The sequence below is a fragment of the Brassica oleracea genome, chromosome C4 (genome assembly GCF_000695525.1).
Source record: "Brassica oleracea var. oleracea cultivar TO1000 chromosome C4, BOL, whole genome shotgun sequence".
In the NCBI taxonomy this organism is placed as follows: Eukaryota; Viridiplantae; Streptophyta; class Magnoliopsida; order Brassicales; family Brassicaceae; genus Brassica; species Brassica oleracea.
In genome coordinates this window covers 50788392-50804573 of record NC_027751.1, presented here as the reverse complement: position 1 = coordinate 50804573, position 16182 = coordinate 50788392, and the positions used below count along the sequence as shown (strand labels likewise).

Sequence of the window (16182 nt, the reverse complement as noted above, 5' to 3'; positions counted from 1 at the left end):
GACTTCAAGATTGCCTTGACTTAAAATTAGATTAGTTTTAAAATGGTTATGAGTCTTGATTTGTACTTTCATACTTGGATCTATATTATTTGATGTTATGCATATAATATGTATGAAACTATGAGAATTTTTGTTGTTAATATCAACTCGACTTTGGACTTTTGAAACACAATATATTTGGATTGCAGACCAAACAAATTAAACTATACGAAATCCGTATATAGGACTAAACCGTCAGAGAGATATGGATCAAAGCTTCTCATATGTCTGGCGCTGTCAAAATGGTTTGCATGTATCCACTTGTTTTTTTTTTTTTTTTGAAACACATCCACTTGTTATCTTTAAATTAATTAAATCATACATTAACCACTATTTAACTTGAATTCACATATGTGGTAGAGCACATCTTGATTTAGTTATTGAACTCCAATACCAAAATACAGTTCACGTATAGAAAATAAAAGGTAAACTCGAACTGTCAACCTGTCATAGTGTCATACACATGGTAGATCTCAGAGGTTCTCCTTAATCTAGAGATCAAGAAAATGATATCATACACCATTTTTCTATCATCGTACAACTAAATAACACTTCATTTTATCAGGAACTAAATTATCTATAATTTCGTATATAGTTCAAAAAATTCTTTGTGTTCCAAAGGACGAAGGAGTAAACAAAAGTTAGTAATATATGAAGCCTGATTGATTAGGGATTTTAATAATCCTGATTGATTATGGTTATTTAATATATTCCCAATTGATTATGAATATCCAGGTCAACTTTATCGAGTAGTTAATTTTTTTGAAACATATATTTCTAAATCATTCGAAATGTTAAGAAAGTAGTTAAAATTTAATAATTATTAATTCGTAAAGTACATATTATTTTATTTTATTTTTGCTAAAACTTACTTTATAGATTGTTGCTATATTTGTTTACTATCACTTTCTACGTTCAGTATCCGTTTGTTTTGCATTAACTATATTTATTCATTGTCTAGATCGATAACACTATTTCAACGCTTATGATGTAGATCTTGATGATGTATTTGTGATGTTCTCATTCGTTCGATCACAACAAGAATATTAATTAGTTTTTTTTCTGGAAAATTAAGATATTACAAAAAAAATTATGGGTTACACTTACACATAAAATGAGTTTACCACTAAACACATTACATATGCAAAAAGATCTGTTAGAAAGATATACAACAATATTAAGTTACAAAAAAAAAGATATTAAGGGTGTTTTTAAAAAAGTGAAGATATTTAATTATCAGGAGGGGAAGAAGAAGTTGAGATACTTCAACAAATATTATCGAGGACGATACGTCAAATTAGCTGTGGGGGCGTCAATGATCGTCAAAGAACGTTCCGACTTCCGAGTGAAACACTTGTGTGTTATGCATGTGCGATAATTAGTCACAAGTTCACAACACAACCGGACTCACGTAATAGAAACTACCTGTCCGATAAAAATGATCAAACGAAGGAAGCCAAATCCAACGATCAGGAGAAGCATCATGTTTCATGCTTTCTTTTCCTGCATCGCACGGGATCACCGCAAGTGGCAGTTTGTAATAATAATAAAATCTCAGGGCGCCGACACAAACTGAAAATGACGGTTAACGAGAATCGTCGTATAATAATTGTAGAAACCGACACTTTATACCAAAGTTAGTTCAAACATAAGCTACGATTAGTATTTTTTAATTTATTATTATAGTTTAACCAATAAAATATAGACATATATGAAGTGTTGCGACAGTTGCCAACGCAGTTGGAACTAGACTGTATCAGTTTAATATGACGCCGACGATTATCGGGATTTTAGGAATGACAACCCATTAACAGGGCTATTTATCGTGTTTTAATTAAGCACACTTGCTAATTATCTCACTTTTCTCTAATCGATATTAGTTTATTATTTGTGAGTTGATTGATCTTTAATAGTCTTTATAATTTCATATAAGACAAATGGTACATGAGGATGAGGTGCATTACAAGTCTTCTTAGTTCTCATACCCCATGCAAATCTCTTGGAATCCGAAGGACGTGGGCCAAGAAGTTTTAATCTTGATACATATAAAATCTTTTGGATTTGAGAATCTTAGCTCTCGTATGGTCAAAGATTTATTCAATTTCCATCGTTGTATTGTCTTATTCTTACCTCAAATACAGAAAACCAAAACTGGCTACGTAGTGATATGAATATCATATGTCGCTATATGATATCTTTTGTTATTAATGATAAAAAAAAATACGTTAGTATAGTTGCTCTGATAAGCATCACTTATTTTCACCGCAGTTTTTTAAATTCTGATGAATCTATTACTTAGTGTTCATAAGCCATATCCTTGTTTAAGTTTATAGAATTCATCATTATTTTCACTCCACTGGTAAATAATTAAATGTTACATATTAGAAAATATTATGTAAAGTTCATCCAAGTTACACACAACGTAGCATAATAAGCAAAACACAAATAGTTATTTTATTGGATTTTCAGAATCGCATATGACAAAACTTAAGTAAAATAGCTGCTTATATCTTTTCTTCGTATAAAAGTTTTATTTTCCACCACGAGCGTGTCATAACTTGCTTGTCTTTTACAATGAATACACAAAACAATCGTCAGTGACTCGTCCGGAACATACTGACCCGACCATACACTTGGTTTGCTATTAGTCTCACACACTGAACTGTGCATGTATGCCATGCAAACTTTCGAAATTGCGCGACTGCACTCCACGTTGATTCACTAGTCTCGAGAGTCGAGAATATGCAATAAACTTGTTGATTCGACGACATTGTGTGAACCCCAATGCAAACCTGAAACCTCTTTCTTCGGATATTCTCTTCGATACATGAAGCAATGCATTAACCGAAGTAATAATACCAACTCGCTGTGGCAAATTGACCATAGTCTATACACTAGTACATTGCTTATATAGATTTATTTCTTTTTAATGCAAAAAATTCCGTACCAAAGCCTATAAGTTCTTTTGGACCAAATACAAAAACCGACTGATAAATCTTTTGCATGTAGATGTTGACACTCAAACCTTACACCTCCACCCTTAAGATAGGTCACAGAAGTATTTACCAGTAAAGTTAGCAGTCCCGGGTACTTATTTAAATTTACAGAGATCTCTTTCAAATATTGTTTTAAACCTAACTAAACCAGTTTTCAAGCATGGCTCATAAAGTCATAATGTTCAGTAGAAAGAAGACATATTTCTCTTATTTTTCTACAATTTTTTCATGTCACAAACAAATCACTTTTATATAATTTTATCATCCTTTCTATCTATTTCATTAAAAGGTAATTTTATATTGTATAAATATCAATATAACATTTATAATGAATATCTAATTTAAATCAAATACATTTAAATTGATATCATTACATAAAATTTATATTCAGATATATGTTGGTAAAAAGGAATGATATATTGAAATCATTTATTACTATATGTGAAAGTAGAAAATTATATATTTAATGCAGAAAATATCAATAAATCTGATCTCACTGACTTGTCGTTAAAATGTGGCTTGGAATCATTGGTTGAAACCAGTGGTGATCATTACAAATTGAAGAATATTGAATGATGGTCTATGATCTTATCTGATTAATTTGTTGTAAAATTCTTAAATGTTTTAGACTATTAGCCCAAAACACAAGGGGAATGTATACTCACTGTATACTTACCACACATTTTTGTTACATGTGTTCCACACCCATTTTTACACAAACAAAACAATTAAAAACATCAAAATTTTCAGACATATTAAGTAATAAGGAAACCACTTTTAGTAAACACTTTTCCTAAGTAGAGACACAAGTTGAAGATAGGCTCTATTTTAATAATCAACCACATCATCACATCGGATTCATGAACCTCTTCTCCATCCTCCAACTATATATACCTCTTCTCACCCATCCTCTTCTGTCATCGCACTCTCATATCCATCACACACCATACAAGCAAGTGAGAGTTTTAAAGACAGAACACGAAAGAGCCGACAAAAAAATGCCTTCTCTCGAGAACTCTGTAACTGTAATCTCAACAAACAAAGTCTTCCCTGACAAAAAGTCAACGCTCGCTGAACTCAAACTCTCCGTCTCCGATCTCCCCATGCTCTCTTGCCACTACATCCAGAAAGGTTGTCTCTTTACTCGTCCCCACCTTACTCCACAGGAGCTTCTCTCTCACCTCGAACACTCTCTCTCTCTAACCCTCTCTCACTTCCCTCCACTCGCCGGCCGTCTCTCCACCTCCGAAGACGGCCACGTCTTCCTCTCCTGCAATGACGCCGGCGCGGACATAGTTTTCGCCGAGGCGAAATCCGTCCGCGTCAGCGACGTTATAACCGGAGTTGATGTTCCCGGCGTGGTGAAGGAGTTTTTCTCCTACGACAGGGCGGTGAGTTACGAGGGACATAACAGACCAATCCTCGCCGTTCAAGTGACGGAACTAAACGACGGCGTTTTCATCGGATGCTCCGTTAACCACGCCGTGGTCGACGGAACGTCGTTGTGGAATTTCGTTAACACGTTCGCGGAGGTGTCTAGAGGAGCTGAGAATGCGACACGTCAGCCAGATTTTACGCGGGAGAATGTGCTAATCTCACCGGCCGTGCTCAAAGTGCCTCGAGGTGGGCCCAAGGTGACGTTCGACGAGAACGCTCCGTTACGGGAACGGATTTTCAGTTTCGCCAGGGAACAGATCCTCGAGCTGAAAGCGATGGTGAACGGCGAGAGAAACGGCGTTGAAGTGTTGGGGAAGCTGAGCAACGATAAACTTAACGGTAAACTAACGGAAATGATGGAGAGTTTGTTAGATAGAAACGACGCCGTTTCGAAAACAGAGAGCAAGTTGGAGATCTCGTCGTTTCAGTCTCTATGCGCTTTGCTCTGGCGCGCGATCACTCGAGCGAGGAACCTTCCGAGCACTAAAACGACGACGTTTCGCATGGCCGTCAACGTCCGCCACCGTCTGAGCCCGAAACTGAATCCGGAGTACTTCGGAAACGCGATCCAGAGCGTTCCGACGTTCGCCACGGCGGGGGAAGTCTTATCTCGGGATATCCGGTGGACCGCCGATCAGCTCAACCAGAGCGTGGCGGCTCACGGAGACGAGAGAATCCGAGAAGTCGTGGCGGAATGGGAGGAGAATCCGAGGTGCTTTCCTTTAGGGAATGCCGACGGAGCTTCGGTGACGATGGGGAGCTCGCCGAGGTTTCCGATGTACGAGAATGATTTCGGGTGGGGGAAGCCGGTGGCGGTTAGAAGCGGACGGGCGAATAAGTTCGACGGGAAGATCTCGGCGTTTCCGGGGAGAGATGGGAACGGGAGCGTTGACTTGGAGGTGATCTTGGCGCCGGAGACGATGGCTGGGATAGAATGCGACGGCGAGTTTATGCGGTATGTGTCAAAAGTTTGATGAAGTAACGTAACGGTTTACTTTCATTCTCAATAACTTAACGATGTAATATTTAAACGCAACTGTAATTTGACTCAATAAAAATGTTATACATATGTTTACATTACACTTTTGGCGCTAAAGATTTTTGATTTCATTTTTTTTATTCTGACCAAAACTGGATCTTATATACATCTTTAAAAATCTCAGATATCTACTCTGCACTCACCCATACCTTTGTCATGATTTTTAATACTCTCTTAGCTACGGAAGACGTTTGTGCACTACATGAACCAATGAACTTGTTACACTCTGCTTAGATTCTAGTGTGTGTTAACTTACCAACCCAAAACGAATAGTTCTCCTCACCTATGCTAACCTTAACGAGGAGATGTTTAATCATATGAATCAATTTGAATTAGTTCATCAAAGATTTTGTTGGGTAAAAAGTGAACATGAAAGCAGCACTCCACACCATCATCATCCCCAGCTTCAAAACAACTCTTAATCTCTAAATCTACATAGCATTGTGGAAAAGCTAAAGTGAACATCAAAATTCTGTAAACAGAGATAACAAGAACATTAAGTTACAAAAAAAAAAAAAAAGAGAGAGAGAGATAACAAGAACATGATCCAAGAAATCACTATTTTGATTCATTAAAGAAATGGTTTAACAATCATTAAATATATTACGAGAATTACTAAAAACAAACGATTTTACAATAAAAATTCTACATTTTAATGATATTCACGTCTAGAAATTCTATCTGCATCATAGTACATTATATTTCGCCAACCATCTTATCAAAATCTACGTCTAACCATGATAAAAATCTAATGTAAGTTTTTAAAAGAAACTAGTATTTGCAACTTCATATAAAAAGGGTATAGTATCAAATATGTATTGAAATGTAGATTCTATTGTCGATACACAAAAGGGAGAAAGATTCCACCAAAGCAAGTATTTTGGGAATGAGATCACCAAAAAAAAATGCAGAAGAAGAGTTTCCTTTCTCTCCTCTGCCCCACATCATATGAACGACCCACCCAACACGCAATTCAAGAAAGATGGGCTTATCCAACCCCGTAATATCACTCAAATGAAAAGGGTATATCAGTCAATTACCATACATACATAACATAATAAACACACTGTTCTTTCTTCAACGTCAACTCGATCGCGTGTGAAGCTTTGATTCCTCCGTCGTCGGAAGATTCTTCCAACCTACATAAGATCCGTTTTGACTCCTCCCTCCGTCGTCGGAAGTTTTGTTTGGTGACGGTTCCAATTTGAATCGGAGGTAATCTAGATCTCGTAGCGATTCCGATAGGTAGGGATCATGTCGGACGCTTTGATAAATGGACTGGCTGGAGCTGGTGGCGGGATCATCGCTCAGCTCCTCACTTATCCTCTCCAAACTGTAACGATTCTATTATTTTTTTTGCTTTCACGGCTAATTTCTGCGTGATCTTCCTTGTTGATGATAATCTTCGTTTGTGTTTGTTGAAATTAGGTAAATACGCGGCAACAGACGGAGCGTGATATCAAGAGGGAGAAGAGGAAGCTTGGAACCATCGAACACATGTGCCAGGTTACTCTCAGGATCAAAGGATTTGGCTGGTTTTAGAGAGAGTTTTAGCTCTGATTTTTTTTGTATTGAAAGGTTGTGAAACAAGAAGGATGGGAGCGTTTATATGGTGGATTGGCTCCGTCTCTCGCTGGAACCGCGGCGTCACAGGTTATACATTGGATTGAAGTTTGAAAGAGATGAATGAAAGTTTTCTAAGTTAGTTGCTTCACTATTTTTGTGGCTGAGACTAGGGTGTGTACTATTACTTCTACCAAGTGTTTCGGAATCAAGCTGAAGCTGCAGCTCTGCAACAAAGTAAGATAGGGTTGGGTGACGGATCCGTTGGGATGTTCTCTTCACTCCTTGTGGCTGCTTTAGCCGGGTAAAGCATCAATCTTTTTATGTAGTTTTCGTCGTAAATGATTAGATTTTGGTCTGTTACAATGCGGAGTGTCTTTAGTTAGTGAAGCTATACATAAGTGTTTTGAATGGTTGATTTCGATGCTAAGTAACACTTAGGTGGTTTAGTTCTTTCTCAAAGTTTTCACATTGACTCTCTGGAGTGTAGGCTATGAGTGAATGCTCTCCGTGGTCACATTACTGATGCTATCATCTCATGCTCTTATAGACTGTTGCATGTTTATTGGAGCTACTAGGTGGATGGTGTATTCTTTTGCTGTCAGGTCCTATAGTCATAGTTGTTTTGATGTTTGATTCTAAACTTTGGCTGCCAAAGATAATAAGCATCCATACTTCAATAATGTTATATCTCCTTTTTTATTTTGACTCTACTGTCTCATTTGAAGTACGATGGCTATTTCTCTATGCAGAGCAGTTAACGTTCTGATGACGAATCCAATTTGGGTGATTGTTACACGCATGCAGGTATAAGTGGCTTCATTTACAGCACAGTAAAGTTCTTCTTATGGTGTTTAATCTATTTCCTATGTATTTTCATACAGATGTCTTATTCTTCAAAGTATTCTTTTTGCATTTAGTGTTTTTTGGTCCTCTTTCTAATCCCCCTGATTCTTATTGAATACTTGTATATAATGCAGACCCACAGAAAAATGCCAAAAGATCAAAAGACAGTCTCTGAGTCACCTCCTTCTGAAATTGAAGTTCTGGTTCCAGTTGAGCCGCGTCCATATGGAACCTTTAACACGGTATGAGGCAGCTTCGTATTTTTACAAAGCAGAAAGAGTTGGCTCGACCTGATTGAAATATGAAACTGAAACCCTTTCATATTCTATAATCCTCTGAATACAACTTCTGTGATACATATTGAACAATGTTTCAGATTCGAGACGTTTACGATGAATCTGGAGTGACTGGCTTCTGGAAAGGTGTAATTCCGACATTGATCATGGTATGTGAACTTAGCTTCTGAAGCTACTCTGATATTGTTTGTGTGGGTGCATTTTCTGACTGTTTTTGAAAAACTTACAGGTAAGTAATCCATCAATGCAATTTATGTTGTACGAGACAATGCTAGCAAAGCTGAAGAAGAAACGTGCCTTGAAGAGTAGCAACAGCGTTACCGCTTGGGAGGTTCGGACTCTAATTATTTTGCATTCTTTTTCTTTTGATAAGATGCTTCTGCCTCCTTGTTTATACTTTGTTCCCCAATCCCCATAGACATTTCTTCTTGGAGCTGTGGCTAAACTTGGAGCTACAGTCACAACTTATCCTCTCCTTGTTGTAAAGTCACGACTTCAAGCCAAACAGGTCACAACAGGAGACAAAAGACATCAGTACAAAGGTTTTTGTTTCCTCTTGTTGTTATGAGATCATTAGTAAAGGCCACAAAACTCATTTCCTAATTCTATGGATGGTTGAATTACAGGAACACTGGATGCGATTCTGAAGATGATTCGATATGAAGGGCTTTACGGGTTCTACAAAGGGATGAGCACAAAGATAGTTCAGAGCGTTTTAGCTGCTGCGGTTCTGTTCATGATCAAGGAAGAGCTTGTGAAGGGAGCTAAGCTGTTGCTCTCAAACGGGACTTCTAGCAAAGTCAAGTCCAAGCCTTCTTGAAATCTTCTTCAATCAAGCTAGGATTTTAGGAATAAGATTGAAATAAATTAATAGATTTTAAATTAAAATTCCAATAATTTCTTGATTAGTTATCACACAATCAGGAATGTTGTTCATTTCCTGATAATTGCAAATTGATTATTTGTAATTCCTGCAAGAATATTGGTTTGTATGATATTTATTTGGTGTTGTTCCAAAAAAAATATATATTTATTTGGTGTTTTTCCTATCATTTTTATTTTCTTTTTGGCCTCTTATCTGAGTTATCTCTCTACAAGATAATTAAAAGTTAACCATCAATATATTTGGAATCCAATCTAATTATATAAAGAAACAAACCTTCAACATTTAAGTTTAAAGACTTAAAAGTAGTCAAATATATATGATTGAAAATATTATTTAGATTTTTTAACAAAGAGGGTTTGATTAGTTGCCAAAAACGTTTAAATTGTTTAATTGACATACCAAAAAGAACAATATTAAGTAATTAAAGTCTGAAATAAAAAAGTAATTTATAATGCAAAATAGCCTTTGAAGCCCATCACGGCCCAGTTTAAGTATCGTCTTCCTTGAGAAACTGCGTTCGCTAGAGCACTTGAATTTTCGAAGAGACCTAGAGATCCGATCCGATCCGATCCGCCATGGAAGAGAAGAAAGTAGAATCGACGAACAAGAATGTTAAGAAGGTCAATCTATTGGACCACAACTCTATCAAGCACATGCTCGACGAGTCCGTCTCCGATGTAAGCCACATATCCTCAGATTATTCACCTTACGCGTTCCTCCTCTATATTCTCCGATCTGTGGATTACGATCATCCTTTTGTCCTTTTGTGTAGATCGTTACGAGCCGTGGCTACAAGGAGGACGTGAGGCTGAGCAACATGAAGCTGATCTTAGGCGCGGTTATCATCGCGGTTGCTCTCGTTGCTCAGTTCTACAACAAGAAGTTTCCCGAGAACAGAGACTTTCTGATTGGATGCATTGCGTTATATCCTTTTTTTTTAACATCAAATCGTTGCTTTGGATTCGCTTAATGCCTTCTGCTTGATTACCATTTTGTTCTGCGGACTTAGCAGTTAAGGTTTTTAGGGATTTAGATAAATGTGACGTGGCTTGACTTCTTTGTGCTTAGGCATTGGATTTTGAAGTAAAAAAAAACATTTTCTAGTAGAGTGTGATTGGATAAGATGTGTGGCTCTTTGACTATGGTGTACGTATGTAGTGCTGAATGGGGTGATGCAGCTGATTATGTACACTAAGGAGAAGAATGCGATATTGTTCACCTATCCTCTTGAGGTTTGATTCTCTAACTGTTTAGAGTAGGAATCAATCTTGGATTGTTTGTGTCTGCTTTTTTCTATGATGCATCCACTTTAGTCCTGTGATTTAGGTGCCTAATGTACAGAGTTCCTTCACATACTGTGTCAAACTTTTACATTCCTTTTGTTTTGTAAGGAATTTGAAATTGTGTGTCTGACATGTTAAGTAGTGTATATGCGTATCTTAGGGGACCTTGGTTTTGGGCATTTGAGCTTTAGGAATAGCTGCAATTTCAATTTTTTTTTGTTTTGATTATTCAAAGTCTTGGCAATATGACTCTGGCGGTTCTTGTTTCTTTTGGTGTTTGGGATTGGTGCTGTCTTGTTCCTCAGAAACATAGTTGTTCAGCTAAATGGGTGGTTCTGGGAATGTAATGTGGGTTGTTTTCTTTCTCCTTTTCACCAGCTTGAAGATGATTACTCCTTTCATGTAGTTTGTATCAGAGAGGATAAGAGTTTTAAGAGCATATTTCATTCTCTACTTATTGGTTAGATTTGATGCGAGTAATTTGGTTAGTGGGTTTGTTTCATTCTGATACAGTCAAGACACATAAGGGTTTTAATGTTCTCTGTTTGATAGGCATGCGCACTTTCATTTGTTTTAAATGCTTAGCTTCATAATTTGCTACTATGTTCAAAAATCTTTAAAAATGGGTTGGTTGAATACGCAGGGATCGTTCACCAGCACTGGCTTGATTGTGTCTTCAAAGCTGCCGAGGTTCTCTGATGAGTACACTCTCACCATTGACAGTGCTGATCCAAAATCAATCTCAGCTGGCAAGTCAGTCCAATTCACCAAAAGTGTCACCCAATGGTCTCTCTCTCTTTCTCTGCATTACTATTTGTTCATTATAAGCTCGAGCTTATGTTGTATGTTTTTTTGTTTGTACCTTTTCAGGTTCACGAAAGAAGGAGTTCTCGTTGAGGGTTTGTTCTGGAAAGACGTGGAAGCATTAATCAAGGACTATGCAAACGAAGAACCAAAGAAGAAGAAATGATGATTATATATATTGGAGAAATTATGTTCTTAAAACTTCCCCAAATGTGTTTTAGATACTTAAACGACTTTTGTTTAGAGATGACATTAAAATATTCCCGATAATAATAATCAAAATTTTCACATGGTAGATAAGTATGGTTGACATTTCAAGCAAAAAGGAAAATACACGGTTAAATCATGATATCAGGTAGAACGGGTTTATCCAGATAAAGAAAAACCATCAATACTATTTGGATCTACAGTTGATGTATTAAAAGCGTTTTGCTGGAAAATACGGTGTCCACCAAAGATAAAACATTTCTTATGGTAATTGGTGTCAAGGAACTTGCATATTATGCCACATTCTCAAATTTCTATAAAACATGTCCCTCCACGCTTTGCTTTGTTCAATACTATCTCTCATCATACATTGCCATGTCTTTCTTAGAGAAAACTACTTCATTTAAAAGCTTTGTTGTTCATACAAGTATCATGTATCATGTATGGATAAGATTGAAGCAATGGTTTTTTTTACCCATAATGCTTTTTTTTTTATCAACTAAAAAATACAATTACAAATTACAAAATACAATTACAAATTGTTACTTTTTGGGAATTGTCCATCAAAACGTTGTCTTAGGATATGTTTTGATCTATCAAAACTTGTCACTAATATTTGTCCATCAAGAACCAAACACCTGAAAGCTTGTCCATGAATGATTTGTGGTAGACTATATGCCCTTACCAATTTTGGTTGATAAGTTGACAGACAAAAGTAGCAAAGTTTTAATGGACAAGAGTACCATTTTGTGAAAGTCGTAGATCCTTGAATGAGAAGTTTTCTCTCGAATTGATGTGTACCAAAAAAAGTAAGGCATAAAATATATTGGTGGCTATGACATGATCTCTCTTTACTTGCCAATTAATTTCATCTTGACTAGGTCTATTTTTCTTAAGAAAATGGCTAAGAGGTTTTGTGGGCTGTTAATACATCCCTTTAGAATAAAACCCAAGATATGTGACTTTAACTCTTTTTTGAAGAATAGACTTGATGATTAAGAAACCCACAATTACGAAAGCGAGAAGGCTTTGGTTTGATTTGAAATAATAATAATAAACCACAATAATTAACCAAACGGATTTCAGAGAACCGGGTCGTTACAATTACTAGTGCCATCGTAAGCTCTATAAACTTTCTAAAAGGCTTTTGATGATGTGTTAAGATTAAGATAAAGTCTTTAAGTCTTTTCGAGGCTGTGATTGAAAATTGGTACTCAGATGATGGTTTCATAGAGGGAAATGTGCACACTGGTGCTCTTGTTATTAGGCTAGGTCGTGACTCGTGAGTTGTTGGTACTTTTATGATAGTTTGATACAGACGTTGATGAGCTGAGAATATTGAGCTGAACATAGTGGGGAATAGCTCCCATTGAAACTTTGATGATGGTTTCATGGAGTAAATGAGATTATCTAATTGCTTGTTACATCCTAGAGCACCCACGTCAATGAACCCCCTTTTGGGGTTCTATCTTTTCAATTTTTTATTATTAAATTTTTTTTCTTTTTTTTTTTGATTTTTTTTTTAAAAAAGAGAAAAAAAATCTAGACCAATCGCGGACCGCCACGACATGTGGGGCCCGCGCTACAGTGATGAACTTTAGGAGACAGGGGTTCATCCCAAAGAGCTTTAGGAGAGAGGGGTTCATGGGATTGAATTATTTTATTATTTTTTTTCTTGATTTCTGTGTGAACTCCCCCCATAAACCCTCAATGCGGGTGCTCTTACAACTAAGAGTATGTTCAACGCTGTAAAAGATTCTGAAAGAAAAAAAATATTAATATTATACTAATGAATTTACTTTTCAGTTTTTTTTTTTATAAAACATCACCAATATATAGGTGACACATATGTGTGTCACTGTTGGAACCGTTTCTTAAAATGTTTAGTTAAGAGCTTTTCAATTTTCTCTTTCTTAACTTTCTAATATTTTAGTTTTTTTAATCTTAGGAACTTGTGTCAAGAAACTACCGATAAACATGCTCTAAGGATGCACGTCCATGTAATTGCTTGTTTTTAAAAGTTCAAAACCAAAAAGAAAAAACGATAATCAAAACCTAACAGAAAAATAGAGATGCCTTTAAATAGTAGAGGTCTTCCTATGATTTTTTGTTTTTCTATAAGCACCGAAACAAACAAGATGAGGAAAAAAAGATAAGAGATTGTATCATTTGCAGGCCGATTGCAAAGACATGATGACGTGCTTTAAAACTCTGACGGCGCTGCTTAGGGTGCATAATCTTCTTACTGATTTGCTCAAAGATTGAGGGACCGCATATTGAAGCCACACACGTCATCCAAGCAAGCTTACATGATGTGTCCTTGTTGATGTCACCGGCTAGATGAAGCAGCAATGACAAAAGCACGGATGGTGTCAGAGAAAGAGGATTCATCTCCAATAGCGAAGGAAGATCGACCTGAGACCAATGTCATGGGATCTTATGTCAAACTGATGATGCTTATCAGGTCTTACTATGTAAAAAAAAATCTCACTTGAGAGCAAAGCCATGATACTATGGAGAAATCATAGGTCACTACAAGAAAAAACTGATTTTAGCCACAACTTAGCTACAAATCTTTAGTGGTTAGAACATAATTTCCACAAAATTTCCACAAATGAAAATTTGTAGCTATTATGTAATTTTTTGTGGCTAATTAGCTACAAATTTTATTTTGTGGCTATTTAAGGATATTATTTTGTGGCTATTTAAGGATATCAAATCACAACTTGCTACAAAGTAAATTGTGGACATAAGTATCTATAACTATCCATGATATAATTTGGAGAATATTTTTCCACAATCGAAATCGTGGCTATTCGTAGAAACTGAATTTTTTAAACCAAACCCTAATCATACTCTAAACTCTAAATTTCATATACAATTCAAAAACTCTAAAAGATAAAATAATAAATAACAGGGGAGAAAATCCAATAGTAGTGACATATTTTTGAAAAATATATTTTTCTTTTCTTTTCTAAACTCTAAGCCCTAAGCATACTCTAAACATTTGATCATTATTCATAAAATATAAATTTTGATTATAAACTCTAAAATATATAAAAATATGTCAAGATCCAACATTTATAAAAAAAGAATAATTAAAAAATACAATTGAATATAATCAGAAAATCAAACACTTGTATATTTTCCAAATCTTAAGAAAAAACCTTAAACCTAACCCACAAACCTTATCTTAAAACATAATACGATACTCCAAAACATAATTGTAAAGATGATTCAAAATGCTAAGGTTTTAAATTTATTACTGCACTCTCTTTTATCTGTTCTTCCCCGACAAAATGATTTTGGGGATAGTTCTAAACCCTAACTGCGATTTACGAACCGAGTCCAAAAATTCAACCTAGTGACAGTGAATTTCGAGGTAAGAAATGCTGAAAACATTTATGTGTACAAAGATTTGCCTCATTTCTTCTGCAATTTGTAAAATCGACATTTCTGGTAGATTGTTGTTTCGGTCTGGTGAATGTGACATTTCTGTAGAATTTGTGGCTAAGTTCTAAACTGTATTTTGTTAGTATAAGATAAGTTTAATGTCTTTCTCTTTCTTCTTCACAGAGAGAAACTTGAGTCATTAAGTATTTTGTTATTTGGTTGTACCAATGGATTCTTCTGTTATGGAGCTAAACTGGGCAGGAACAAAACAGTGCTTGTCATGGTGATATGTAACCCCAGCACAGGACAGTTCTTGACATTACCAAGATTGAACTCAAAAGAGAATTATGGAGTGGAAATGGAAAGCTATCTTGGATATGACCCCATTGCTAAAGAGTTCAAGGTATTGTCTTTTACGTGATGATGGTAAGGAGCTCCATGTTCTGACATTAGGAACCAACAGATTGTCATGGAGGGCGGTCGAATGTTGCATCCCACACTGTTCTTCTGGTAAGTGGATTTGCATCAGTGGCGTGTTGTACTATATAGCTACAGAATCTGGGCCTTCTTCAGGAGAATCTATGGTAGTTTGTTTTGATTTGAGGTCTGAGAAGTTCAGCTCTGTGACGCTCTTGGGAGGTTTCAATAAAGCACTGCCTCATTCAACAACTATGATAAACTACAATGGCAGATTAGGTTTGCTTATGTCCTCGGAAAATTCTGGCTATGCTAGTCGATCATGTAAAAGTTTTAAGCTGTGGGTTCTTCGAGATGCTGCAACACTTGAGTGGTCAAAGCGTGTATACGTATTATGTTGAGAATGTGGAGCTTCTTTAAGCATTTCAAATGAGATCAAGTGTAGTAGTCATTTGTAGTGTGTTTCTTTTTTTTTCCCAATCGTTTTTGTTAAAAAAATCTACCTCTTGTAGAAGATTTAACGAGGGTATGATAGACAATCTTCTAGTTACAAAATGATGTAATAGAGAGAGCACAAGTTTGCTCAAGCTTGCCAGAGAATGATGTTTGTCTAGACCCTTGTAGATGATATGATAAAGGGAAAATTAGAAAAATGAGACACTTTAATCTTAGATTTGTTCCAATAAGACTTGTAGAGGATTATTTAGGTAAATAAGATTTATATTCTCTTTAATACCATTATACCCTTATAATTAACCAAATTAACCTTAATTAAAATTTAAATTAATTCGTAATTGATTTAAATTTTAATAAAAAAAAAGAAAAAACCACAAAAGGATTAAAAACTTGTTTACCCTAATATTTTTTCACTTCTCTTCTTCTCCGCCGTGTACCTTCAAGCCTTCAACCCTTTCAATGTCAATTTAGGGTAAGCGGAGAATCCTTATTTTTTTCATCGTAAATCATCAATTTTTTT

At 35.9% G+C, this 16182-nt stretch overlaps 3 protein-coding genes and 1 pseudogene across 3 annotated transcripts; all 4 read left to right on the top strand.

The window, feature by feature from the left end:
- Positions 1-3934: 3934 nt before the first annotated feature.
- On the top strand, positions 3935-5552 carry LOC106337131 (uncharacterized acetyltransferase At3g50280-like). The gene has a single exon (XM_013776178.1). It carries the CDS (start codon positions 4034-4036, stop codon positions 5444-5446), a length of 1413 nt encoding a protein of 470 aa, XP_013631632.1. The 5' UTR covers positions 3935-4033; the 3' UTR covers positions 5447-5552.
- A 1030-nt stretch (positions 5553-6582) lies between these two features.
- Positions 6583-9185, top strand: LOC106337371 (peroxisomal nicotinamide adenine dinucleotide carrier). Its single transcript, XM_013776469.1, has 10 exons — positions 6583-6846; positions 6940-7017; positions 7090-7164; positions 7248-7378; positions 7827-7881; positions 8055-8162; positions 8297-8365; positions 8446-8547; positions 8635-8758; positions 8843-9185. Exons 1-10 carry the CDS (start codon positions 6766-6768, stop codon positions 9034-9036), a joined length of 1017 nt encoding a protein of 338 aa, XP_013631923.1. The 5' UTR covers positions 6583-6765; the 3' UTR covers positions 9037-9185.
- Positions 9186-9589: 404 nt separating this feature from the next.
- LOC106339451 (probable signal peptidase complex subunit 2) lies at positions 9590-11484 on the top strand. The gene is made up of 5 exons (XM_013778262.1): positions 9590-9779; positions 9875-10026; positions 10253-10334; positions 11029-11171; positions 11256-11484. Exons 1-5 carry the CDS (start codon positions 9678-9680, stop codon positions 11353-11355), a joined length of 579 nt encoding a protein of 192 aa, XP_013633716.1. The 5' UTR covers positions 9590-9677; the 3' UTR covers positions 11356-11484.
- Positions 11485-13762: 2278 nt separating this feature from the next.
- Positions 13763-15816, top strand: LOC106339176 (annotated as a pseudogene).
- The last annotated feature ends 366 nt before the right edge of the window (positions 15817-16182 follow it).